At 48.5% G+C, this 12741-nt stretch overlaps 1 protein-coding gene across 1 annotated transcript in view; it reads left to right on the plus strand.

Moving 5' to 3' along the window:
• The window catches only part of WDR59 (WD repeat domain 59), a 49022-nt gene extending 37294 nt beyond the window's left edge, over positions 1-11728 (plus strand). Inside the window, exons 19-26 of the mRNA XM_059857200.1 lie at positions 1581-1714; positions 3114-3195; positions 5050-5162; positions 6182-6329; positions 6422-6494; positions 7527-7653; positions 8055-8197; positions 10034-11728. Coding sequence (XP_059713183.1) covers positions 1581-1714; positions 3114-3195; positions 5050-5162; positions 6182-6329; positions 6422-6494; positions 7527-7653; positions 8055-8197; positions 10034-10269 — 1056 coding nt within the window. The 3' untranslated portion in view covers positions 10270-11728. The remainder of the gene's footprint in view (positions 1-1580; positions 1715-3113; positions 3196-5049; positions 5163-6181; positions 6330-6421; positions 6495-7526; positions 7654-8054; positions 8198-10033) is intronic.
• Positions 11729-12741: the final 1013 nt, after the last annotated feature.

Below are 12741 nucleotides of genomic sequence, written 5' to 3' on the forward strand. Positions count from 1 at the left end.
TTTGTAACATCAGCATCACTGGGAAAAAAACCCACCTTCACCTCCTTTGAGGCTGAAATGCTTTCTTCACTTATTGTCAAGCTGGAGCCTCTGATTCTCAACAGTGTTCAGAGAAGCTTCAGGGACTCATCCTTTTTGCTTCTTGTTGCATGTGTTAGTAGTACGCTCAGCATGGCAAGACCTCCTCAGTGCACTGGCCTAAACTTGGGGCAGGCAGGCAGTGGCATTCCTTAAGGTCATGAGTAATGACCTTTTAATGAGTTTTATAAGGACATTTTGTGTCTGATAAGCCTGCCCAGGTTCTCACAGGACTGCATGGTCATGGTCAAAAGCCAGCTGGCACTCAGCCATCGCAGAGCTGGGCTCACACCCACAGTAAAGGTGATCCTGCTTGCAGATCCAAGTCCTGCCTTTTCCATATCCCAGTCTGCTCTTCAGGAGCACCAATGTGAGTCTGTGTAAGCTGTGTCTGCCTTGCAGAACCGTCAGCACAGGGCTGCCTTGCTGGCCCCTTGAGAGAGGGGCTGCTCTGCTTTGATGAGATGTGTGGGAAGCCCCAGCATGAGTGCCCCAGGAGAGCCTCCCTAGCTCAGCATGACCGGGTTGCTCTGTCAGCTCCGTGTGGCAGTGAGGGAAGGCGCCATAGGAGAGCAGCATTGCAAAGCACTGGAACCCTGCCCAGCAGCCAGTGCTTCCTTCAGTAGAGCTCCAGTGCCTTCTGCCTGTCATGCTGCCACACATCCTCTCATCCCTCCTCCTCACTCTCCTGGAGCAAGGAGCTGGAAGAGGTCAGGATACCAGACAGATACTCTGTGGTGTTTCACACAGCCAAGGTAACTTTATGCAGCTTGGCTTTAAGATGGCCTCTGTATCTGTTACAGGGAGTATTTGGGAATCTTGGCTTCTTGTTTCTGTTCCCTCCTGTAGGTTCCTCTCCTTTCTTCTCCCCCCTCTTATGTCCTGAGCCAGCTGTGAGCATGGTAGCTAGGGATCCTTGCTAGGAAAACTTGGGCCCTGCTTTATCATCTGCCCGTTGTTTGTTTGAAGCTGCTGATAAAGCAGGAGGTGGGAGCCCTGTGCTGGCACTGAACAGGGCTGTTCTCACCCTGAGAGGGCAGACCTAGAGACAGTCTGGAGCTGTGGGCTTGCCCTGAGGCAAAGGGTGAGCAGCAGCTGCCTCCAGCATGTCTCTGTGCTGACATTGGCTGAGGTCAGCAGTGGTTTACCTGCAAAGGGTTCCCAGAGAATGAGAATTGAATGGTCCTTCTGCCAAACTTGCCCAGGTTTGATTGGCATCCCGATGCTGATTTATTCTTTTATTGGCTTTCACAGGGAAACTCACAAAATACTTTTTGAGTGAGTTTGACCTTGAGCTCGCTGCCTTGACCTGCTTTTCACTTCCTACAGATGGAGATGCTTGTTCTCCTGGGCATGTCATGGATGTTTTCCAGGGTAACACAGAGCCTTCTGAAAGGCAGGTTGGGCGCTGCTTGCATTATTCCTGACCCTAGTGCTTTGTTCCCTGTCCCAAGCAGCCTACTGTCCTCTTCCCCAGTAACACCTTGCCATTGGTTCTGCAGAAATCAAGGAGGTGGAAAAGCAAACGAGAGGGGACAGATGCCAACAACCGACCCATCAAAGCTGCTGGGAAAGTTATTATCCAAGATATTTCCTGTTTGCTGCCTGTCCACAAGCTGCTGGGAGAGCTCTACATGTGAGTACATGTGGGCTGTCATCCTTTTCCAAATGAAAGTAGCTGTCTTTGGCATTGCTGTGCTTTAATCCTGACATCAGTCAGCATGGATCCGTGAGTGTTTCTCTACCTTCTTCCTCTGTTCTTGCCTCACTGCTTTTTTTGGTATCCCTCTGCCTGTGAGAGGGCACCTGTCTCCTGTAAATCTGGAAAATATGAGGGAAGAAATTTGTAATGAGGTGTGAGCAGAGTATGAATCAGCATCATCACTGCAAATTTTACAGGTTCCAATTTTTACCTGCTAAAAAGATAAATTATCAGTAGAAATTCTTTTTCAAATCTCATGTTAAATGCACAGGCTGAAAAAAATCTCAGTAAATGGCTGTAAAACTATTAGCAGCTCATAAAGCTTTTTAATTTCAGAAGTATTTAATATGTTCCCACTTGGAGTCTTGGTTGTACAGTTCAGGTCTGTTGTGCAGGTTGTTCTGTGTTATTGGAAAGGATAGAGTTCTGTGGGTATTTTTGTGTTTTTGTTGGTTTTTTTTTTTTTTTTTTAACAGAGGGCTTCCTTTTTCCAGACTTTCTAAATCACATGGTTACAAACCCTCAGTTCCTGAATTTTCTTTCTTAGCTTTGGTAATACTGGCTGGTCCTTAACAGAATTTCCAATCTATGCACATTCAGGGAAGAAGCAGGTTTCCTTTATGAGGAAAGAAAGAGAGGGGGAAAAAACCCTTCTTTCTCTCCCTTTCTATGTTATTAAAAAGAATATTCTTTTGAAAAACCTGTTGGACCTTTCTTCTTGGGACATCTTGTGTAAACAGCCTGACCCTTTTCCATGTACTGTAAAAATCTCAAGCAGTTGAAGTGTTGGGAAGATTTCTGATGACAGGCAGAAAAGCACACGTGGGCTTCCTCAGCCCACCTTGCCAGCCTGTCAAGGCTTCACAGAGTGGGTGTTATCCCCCAGCAGGCCTGGTTCTTCCCAGTATGCCCCTGTCTCCCTCTGAGTCAGCCAGAGCAGACTGATGGATTGAATGGGAACAGGACCATGTAGCCAGTGCTAGCAGCTTTTAGGGACAAGAATGATTCTGGGCTTCATGATACCTCAGCAGAAGTTTGGTCTGATATCCTCTTGGAAATGGTGTTGTTTAGAATGAATCCCAGCTAGTGTGGAGCTGGACTTGATGTGTGGTATATTAGCAAAAATGAATAGTGGGAGGAGGATGGCAGTGATCCCTGAATAAGAGAGAAGGATGGGATGGGATCCTGGCCCATCCCATGCAAAGAGCCTTGTATTGATTGGGAGGTCTGGGCTGCTCACTGCTGCCAGAGCCATGTTCCTTCTTCCCCCCATTCCTCCCCACCTTTGTAGGTAATGTGCCAATCAGAGCTGAGTTACCTCCTTTCTTTTCAGACTGAATGTGAATAACATCCAGGAGACTTGCCAGAAGAATGCTGCCTCAGCCTTGGCTGTGGGCCGGAGGGATCTCGTACAGGTATGCCATGGAATCCGACCTCTTCCTCAGCATGCTGTGCTACCCTCCAATGGCTTGTGCTGTCACCAGCACCCAGAGGCCACTAGGGTTCAGCAGCTCTGTCAGGGACCCTCTGGGTGGTGAACCCAGCCTGTGGAACAGCTGCCAAGGTGGTCCCCACCTCGCTGACTCTGGGCATTGAGAGATTCCTTCCCAGGACTGCACACAGATTCTTTTATGCCCTTTGTCATACTGAGTGAAACACATTTTTCAGGGAATTCCTGTAGGCAAAGTGAGGAATGCAGCCTGCTTTTGAGTCATCAAATGGAGTAACTGTGCGCAGAGTTGCCTAGCTGCTGTCAGCATTTTGATCCATAATTTTTTTCATACTTATGTAATTATTCCTATTGTTTGGCATTCTGCTGGCACTGGGTACTTACTGCAGCTATCTTCTCCCAAGAGAGCCTGGGCCCAGGGGCCCCAAAATGGGGCTGGCTATTTGCCTTCAGCTAAAAATAGGAGAAAAATGGCTGTTGTGGCCCATGCTTTTCCCTGTGATTAGTCCATTGCAACAGGCAGAACATTTGACAGGACATGAGAACACCTGAAAGAGATGGGAATTGGCAGTGCCACAGGAGCTGTGCACATCTCCTCAGCATTTGGCTCGTCCTAGAACTGGATAGGCAACATGCATAGGCTTACCTGATCTAAGCATAAGCTGACTCAAGCTGTTGTCTTGCTTCTTGGTGGGTTCTGCGACACCAGCATAGAGAAAGTAGGTCTAGTTCCCCGTTGTCTATTATTTCTCTTGCAGTCTGATTTGTCCACATTGGACCAGAGTTTGGGTGGAGTAACTTCAGCAAGATTGCTCTGAGATAACTCTGTTTCTTGCTTGGTTTTCCCTGTCCCGTGTAACTCAAGCCTGTAGTGCAGCTCACAGCAGACATACAGGCTTGACTTGCAAGTTACAGGTTTGATGTGCTCTGTAGCAGTGTAGGAAATGCCATCTTTCCTGTTTGCTTTTTGTGCACTCTCTTACTCAGCCCAGTCCTTGTTTCGGTTTCTCTTTGGTTGCTCTCTCTGGTTTCACAGGGAGCAGCTTTGGGGCTACTTTTTCTGGCTGTTTGTTCTTTGTACTTGGTGCATGTGGTTTTTCTTTATTGTCCATGTTGTCAGTTCTTTGATTTCTGCTGTCTTTTTAGCACCATGCTCTTTTTCCTTTCCTGCTTTATTTTTCATGCTAAACTAGGAACTTTCCTTTTCCCTGGAATATTCTAACTGTCCCATGTTTAAAGGCACAGCAGAAAAAAATAGTCCTAGATCAGTGATATAGAGACTGACAAGATGGAACTGTTTTCAAAGTAGAGGATGATAAATGAAGGAGAAATTTCATGTGAAGTGGTTAAACTTCTGAAATGGAAAAAGCAGACAGTGTCCTCTCTGTGCCAGGCTGCATTAGGAGAATAGTGCTCAGTGATACCACTAATGAAAGGGTACTTCTCATGCAAATAATGATTTACCAGTAAACTTTCTGCCACCAGACATCACTGAATCCAAGAACTGTATCAAATCTAAACCATTTTGAGGCTTGTGACTGTAAAATGCACTAATAGACTACAGATTGTTCTGCTTTTGCATTTAACCCAAACACAAAGTGAGTGGGATAGGGAAAGCTTTGGTTTTCTGTTATTCTCTGCATTATTTGTGACACAGAGACCAAAACTGTTCCCTGCTGTCGGGGGGGGGGGGGGAACAACCAAACAGACAAGCTCCATTATTATCTATCTGTCTGTGTGTGAATTTGTGCACACCTATGCCCTGGGAGTGTGGTTAATCCTAATTGTAGCTTTGCTGCTTTTCCTTCCTGTCTGCCAGGTTTGGTCACTGGCCATGGTAGCCACTGATCTCTGTCTTGGACCGAAGTCTGACCCAGATTTAGAGATACCTTGGGCACAACATCCATTTGGACGTCAATTACTGGAGTCCTTGTACGTGTCTGAATGCTGGGGAGGGGTTGGGGAATGGTTGCTGAAGCAGAACCCTCCATAACTATGAATTTGTAAGGGGTCATTTCAGCTTTGGGGTAGTGCCACAGCATGGATTTTTTTTCCCATCTCAAGCCTGTGATGCATCCCAAAGGGAAACTCCAAATGTGTTTCTGGCATACAGGAGGCAGCCCTTGACCTTCCACCGATCAGTCAGGTCTTCCTTGGCCAGCATTGAGCAATAGGCCAGACACAGGTGGAGCTCTGCTTTCCATGCCCACAATGCTTGACTTGGAGATTTGGGTTTCCTGCTCCCCACTAAACGAGCCTGTTGGTCCAGCACCCTTTTTTCCACCTTCAGATTCCCTGTTATCATATAGCTTTATTGGGAAGTGTTCCAGTGGCCACCAAGCCAAGTGTTAGCTGCAAATGTTTTCCATGTGAATCTGCTCAGGAGTTACATAATCCATGACTGATATTATTTGTCAGTCCATGCTATTTGGAGGTGCAGGATTTGTGTGCTGTACTTTCCATGCTGTTGCTTGGCTGAGCCCTCTCCTGCTGCATGGCAGCAGTGGGACCACAGCACAGGTTGTTCTTTATCACTCTCAGCCTTCAGAGCAAACTGGAAACTTCCTAGCCTCATAGAAAACCTGCAGCAGCCTTTTGCCTTGTGATCCAGGTGCAGGACACTTGCACCCAGAGGGCTTTGTCAAAAAGATGTTGTGGCTGGGAGTGAGTCTAATGGCTTCAGCATTACATCAGAGCCCAAGTACTGCTGAGTTCCCAGAGCTCCCATCTTTCTCCCACCAGTTAGGGTGTGAGCGTTTTCAGAAGAAGAACTTGGCTTCTCAAAGGTGTGACAGAAAAGCCAACCCAGTCCCTCAGTGCATGTGTCTCCTGTTGGCAGTCATGACACCCAAACCCATGTGTGCAACCGGCTTGAAATTAGCTGCCCTGGAGTCTCAATGGTTTTGCTGCTGAATTCTGCCCAGTCTCATGCTGTCTTTTTCATTTCCCAGGCTGGCTCATTACTCACAGCTCCACGATGTCCAGACCCTGGCCATGCTCTGCAGTGTGTTTGAAGCCCAGTCCAGGCTCCAGGGGTGCCCCAACTCTTGTGTCCCCTTTCCTCAGCGTGCCTCCAACCTGACCTCTCACAGCCGATACGTACGATCGCCATTTCTTTCCCATTTGTCTTGGATATCTTTGAACATCTCTCACATAGATGACATGATTTATTCTCCTTTCCCCCTCAACAGCCCAGCTTTACTTCCTCTGGCTCCTGTTCCAGCATGTCAGATCCTGGGATTGGCACCGGAGGCTGGAGCATAGGTATGAGACCTGGCTAGTAAATAAAGGAATCTCCCACCCTTCCAGCCAAGGTTTTAGATGGTTCCTATGGTGGGGGAAAGAGGGAGTTAGTACTGGCTGGGATTGCAGATGTGCTCTGCCAGAGCAGTTCTATGGTATTTGGCCAGGATGGTGTGACTCCATGGCTGGAAGTGAGCCGGCCTTGCAGTATCTGTGTCAAGGCTCCTGCAGTCCTGCACCTTCTGACTTCAGTAATTACTTCATTCAATGAGTATCAAAAATGGCCCCAGAATGTCATCAACTGGCTAATTCCACAGCATCTGGGGCAAAAGCAGTGTTGGGCTTTCTTCTCTCACTGGAAGAAACGCAGCAGTTGGAAAGACTGGGTTCTTGGTGCTGTGAATATCCACAGAAGTTTTTCACTGTGACGAAGTGGTGGGGTCAGAGTTGAAACTTTTGGCAGATTCCTAGTGATACACACAGCCTGGGGCAGCATCAGCCCTGTTAGCACCACAGCTGTAACTTTTCAGTGTGATATCAATGCATGTGTGACATGGGGAAGAGAAGAGGATGGGGGTTAGGGAAGTGGATAATCTTTTGTAGCAATTATTAGCAGTCATCTCCCTGCCCCCAGGGCAGTACCTTGCATGCAGAGGTCCCTTTACGTAACAGCAGTCCTGGTGATGAGAGTCCTCCCTGTCTAGGAAAGAGGAACCCAAGTCCGCCCAGGAAAATGTTCCCAAGCAAACTCCGTGGGATTGATTGTCTGGTTACTTTTTGTCTAAAGCAGAAGGCAAAAAGGATTCCTCCACATCAGATTTCTCTGCGTGGTGATGCCCATTAAGTCCTTTCACCAAAAGTGTAGTAGAAGCACTTGGCACATAGAGGCTGGCACGTAGTTCTTGGAGGCGGGGCAGTGTTTATTGGAATGCAGAGGGTGTTAGGACAGAGATAGGACTGAAACACAGGGGTGCAAACCTGTGGTCTTTCATGTCCCTTCCTGATTGCAGTTTTGAGGGGGGAGATGCACTCACAGCCTCTTGGTGTTTGCAGCAAACAAAGACTCAGAGCAGACCTCCACTCCCTGGTGCGAGTCTTCTCCGGATGACTTCCGCTACGGAAACCTGACGTATCCTGATCCTCGGGAGAGGGAGAAGGACCAGCATGAGAAAAACAAAAGGTAGGTTATCACATGCCTTGGAGGTATTCAGAGATGCCTTCCTTGTGTCTCAGTCCCATGGAACTCCATGGCCAGGTCTCTTGGTGCTGCGTAGTACCACACCTGCCCCCTAGACCTTATCATTCACACAATTACTTGAAGAAGCTTCATCCTGCAGATCAGTGCTGCTGGGATTACACATGATACATCCCTAAGAGGCCATGGTGGGAGTCTCAAAGGACAGTCCCCCCATGGAGTGTAGAACAAATCATGGCCAGAGCAATGTTTCAGCAAAGCAACCCGTGGGAAGTGCCCTGATGCATTTCCAGCAATGTGAGCTAGTTGCATAGCCATTGCAGGAAAGAGGATTGCAACCAGAGTCTGTGAGAGTCAATCAGTTACAAGCCTGTTTGTTCCTTTAGGCTTCTGGATCCTGCCAACACTCAGCAATTTGATGACTTTAAGAAATGTTATGGAGAAATCCTTTATCGCTGGGGCCTGCGAGAGAAGCGGGCTGAGGTTCTGAAGTTTGTCTCATGTCCTCCTGATCCCCACAAGGGAATTGGTGAGTGTCTGGTCCAGTTGCTCAGGCAGAGCCAGAGCTCTCCCTCAGGAGCTTAGGAACGTGCAATCTGCAGGGCAGGATGTGTTGTGAATGGAATGAACACATTTTATCAGAGATCCACCCAAGCGAGTCACAAGGGTTTAAAGTGTAATTGAACCTTGGTACAAATTGTTCCACAGGATTAATGATGGCAAACCAATTATTTAATATGAATAAAATATGAAGAGTTTATTTAAATTGATTAATATAATGATAATCATTTGACTAAAAAGACCTTAATCAGAATTATTTACCACACAGTATAGAAAATCAAAACTAGAAATACAATGCACTGGTTATTAAATAAGTAATATCAAAGCTAGCTTAATAATTATCAGGTAGACACTGATGTCCATCCATAGCAATGACCATGGGCAAATCTCTCTCACTCATCTTTGAGGAGTGACCTTGAGGGCTGTCCCCACCCAAGGTAAGGATCTTCACACACACCTAAGGGAGGTGTGTTAAAATTTTTCACCATTTAAAAATGGAACTGGTCTTTTATGGTGTGAAGTGATTGACTGTCAGTCACACAATTTTAGATAAAATGTTGTCCTGCCTGCTCAACAGAACGTGCTTTATTTTTGAGTAAGATGCTATCAGCTCTTTGGTTTCTTCTTCTGTAAACATCTGCCTCTCCCTTCCCTGCTAGGGTTTTCACATCCCTGTTGATGCCAACATTTGCCTTACCTATCCATGTGATGGGTCTAATTTGGCGTAGTATGATCAAGCTGGTTTCAGCATTCTTCACTAAGAACAGCAGCCCCCCCACACCCTGCTCAATCCATCACTGATAGCTTGCAAGTAAGGCAGAATCCAAGCTGTTTTACTCTTGCTTAAGCAGAGTAGCCTGCTACATGGATAGTGTCCATTGGTTACTGAAATGTCACAGTAAATGTGGCATTTAACCTCTGACAGAGGCCAGCTCTGCCAGTAAATGGGTTTGACCTCTTCAGAGGTCTGGAGAACCCTTGGTTCAAGGGCTTTGTATACTGTAACATCTCTCCAGGAAAGCTGAAAAATTCACATACTGCCATGCCAGCAATGCCTAGCTCTGTGCTGATGAATGTCCTGTGTTCCCTCTGGGATGCCCTGTCTTCATCTCTGATCCTGGGCTGAAGTGTCCTTATGTTAAAACTGCAAGATCTCTAACTAGGTGAGCTAGCCAGCAAATAGGTAAAGAGAACTTTCCTCCTGAAATACTTTCAGCAGCGTAGATGCCCAGCTTAAGGACAGCTGCCAAATTGTCTTCACAGACCTATAAAAACCAATGTGTTTGACCTTGGGGGGGGGAGAAAAACAGGTGAAGGATGCCAGAGAAACAGCAATAGTCTCACTTTGTCACCCAAGACAACTGCTGGGGAGTAATTGGGGTGAAAACAGGTGACTTAACCACTGCCTTTGCTCCTCCATGGCTGACAGTCTGATACAGGAGCATCAGGTGGGCTCTCTGATGAGAAATGGAGGCTGTTCTTGCTTAATTAATGACTCTTTATAGTGGTAAGAGGTGGAGGAGACGAGCAGGAAGCCTTCATGAGTCAGTGTCCCCAAAGCTTGAAATCCAGCTCACATTTCCAGCAGACAGCTGTAGCCATCAGGGGAATTGGTGGGCCAGTTAGTGCCTCAGTGCTCCAGTTGCCCGTTCCTTTGATCACGTGTGGAGAGCAAACCAAGATCTCTAAACACCAGCCACCCTCCCATCCTGATGGAGCTTTGGGCAGTGTGAGGGGCTGTTGGCAGGGCTGTTTGTCCGTGATTCCAGCACTGACTGTCCCACTCTCTGTGTTCCTCTGGCAGAGTTCGGCGTGTACTGCAGCCACTGCCGCAGCGAGGTGCGCGGCACCCAGTGCGCCATCTGCAAGGGCTTCACCTTCCAGTGCGCCATCTGCCACGTGGCCGTGCGGGGCTCCTCCAACTTCTGCCTCACCTGCGGGCACGGCGGCCACACCAGCCACATGATGGAGTGGTTTCGCACCCAGGAGGTCTGTCCCACGGGCTGTGGGTGCCACTGCCTGCTCGAGAGCACCTTCTGAGCAGTGGGGACAGCGGGCACTGATTGAATATTTAATTCCCAAGCCATGCTGAGTCAGCTCTGCTCCGCTCTCTCTGGAGGAGATGGACGCAAGGAGCTGAAGCAGGACGTCCTGGCAATGTGCTGTGGTGATGTTTACAAGTGCTTCCATTACTCCTACGCTTCCCAGGTTACTTTCAGACCAATTAGACCAAATTCCCTATGTCCATTGCTGGCAATGGATGCCAGACCAGAAAAATTGCTCTCTCCTGCAGAAGGGTGTATGAATATTCCTTAGTTTGGTATGAAGAGGTTTTTGAAAGCTCCCCCAGAAGGGGCCCACCTGGCAGAGCCAAACTCGCTTCAGCAATGCAGAGTCTTTTCCAGGTGCCTCCTTACATGGGCTCAAACTGAGCAAAACAGTTGTTTTTACACAATTAAAGCAGAAATAATTCTCAAGCAGCAGTAAGCTCTGAAGGTGAGTGGTAAGTGGCTCTTGAAGAGGAAATAGTCCATGGAACCATGCTCAGAGTTTCCCTGGAAGCAGCAGGGTCCTTATTTTGAATGGCTGTTTACATCGTTTAGATTTCCCCACAAAGCAAGAAAAGGAAATGGCATTTTTCAGGATTACATCTTAAATAATTTCTGCTTACTAGTCAGTACCTGTGAAAAGCCCAGACAAGCACCCAAGGTCCCTGGGATTAGTGACTTCCAGCAGTTCTAGTACTGTTAGGCTTTAAGGTGTCTCCATCTCCTGCTCTGACCAGGTGATAAAATGCACTTTAACTTGTCCCTGTCTTGGGGGTGACACTTCCTGGTCACTGGGAAAGGCATCTGCCTTTTGAGTTTGGGATGCACACTGTCTTTTAGATGTGGTGTTCTGGAAAGCCTTTGCTCCCTCACTGAGAGCACACAAGAAGGACACTTATTCGATACAGCTCATTTTGGCTGTTGTTTCCAAGCTCTATGGGGAAAATTAGGGTTAATTTGAGATTTGCTGCTTCTGGAGTGATGAGGCTCTTTAACAGGGAAGCAGCAATTTCTAGGGAAAAGGGGGCTATGGAAAAATTATGAAATCCATGGAGGCAATAGGTTTAACTGTAGAGCATCAACTGGAGAATGTACTGATGGATCTGTCTGTTTGGGGCTGTGCCTGCAGGGCACTCCTGGTCCAGGGGTGCTGCTGTGCAGTGTGTACACTCCTGGAACATGCAGCCTGTGCCTCTCCAGGGCTGGCTTCAGCCTGAGCTTTGGATTTGGGTGAATGTGTTGGCCAGGGATGAGCCAGCTGGAGCTACCCCCACCTGTACTGGCACTGATCCCTTCTCCTACGCTTGCCTGCTGAGTGGGGCCACGTGCCAGTGCCCTTCCCAACCCCTGTGCTAGCTCAGGCAGTAGGATCCTGCTGTGGAATAAACAGATGATGTATCTTAAACAATTAAAACATTAAAATTATTTTTTTAAGTGCTGTTCTGATCAAATGTTGCTCCGATGGCTCTTTCTCTATCGGGAGTCCCCAGCAGCTCTCCCCTCCCATTGAGTGGTGAGTATTGCACCCATGGCCCTCTCCCTGCACCCCAAAGCAGGGGGCTCGGTAGTAGCAGAGCCCCACGAGAGCTGTCCCCCAGCCCTGGCTGGGACCATGTGCTGACACCTGCCACACCGGACTGGGAACTGCCCGCGGTTGTGAGGCTCCTCTTGGGAAAGCGAAGGCGGGCGGCGTCTGAGCTGCCGGCAAACCCAAGGCCACATCCTGCAGTTTGGGAAGGCCCTGGGCAGCGTCTGCCCCCCAGGAAAGCAGGCGGGGGCACCGGGGTCCTGCCGGCGCCGCGGCAGCCCCAGGATGGGGCGCTCCTTGCCCGGAGCTGCAGAGAGAGCGCTCCCGCCCTCCGCCTCCCTGCGTGACAGCCATTCAGCTTGGAAGTATTTTCATTTCCATGCTTGAGTGCTCCTGTAGCTTGGAAGGGAAAGGAGATTTGTTATTTAAAGGTGACAGACCGACAAATCGTGGTATTTAGTGTGTTATTACAGTCCATTACGGTCCATCTCCGTAGTATGTGAATGCCCCCGAGGCGGAGCACGCCGGCACTTCAGAGGAAGGCGGAAAAGCCCTTGCCGTGGCTGTTTGTGTAGCCCTGCACAGGTAGGTGGAATTTCTTCCCGGATGCTGCCAGCATTTCTCTCACACCCTGCAGCATGTCTGGTGGTTCCTTTGGGAGCAGCTCCACTCCATGCAGAAGTGACTATTGCAAGGAAACACGAACGGCTTATTCTGTCTGCCTGGAGCCGGTTGAAGACAGAAACGTTGTTGCCTTTGCTGCGCGGGGCAGCAGGAAATGGTCAGAAATGGGGCGTGGTGGTGCCCCACACCAGCCCCTTCTGTGCTGCTCCCCCCAACTGCCTCTCCCCACACCCACCTGCTCTTTGGAATAACTTGGTACCAAGTGCAAAAGGTTCCCCAGCGAGGCCAAACCTCGCTCTGAATTGCAACTTT

Source organism: Haemorhous mexicanus, chromosome 12, assembly GCF_027477595.1.
Source record: "Haemorhous mexicanus isolate bHaeMex1 chromosome 12, bHaeMex1.pri, whole genome shotgun sequence".
NCBI lineage: Eukaryota > Metazoa > Chordata > Aves > Passeriformes > Fringillidae > Haemorhous > Haemorhous mexicanus.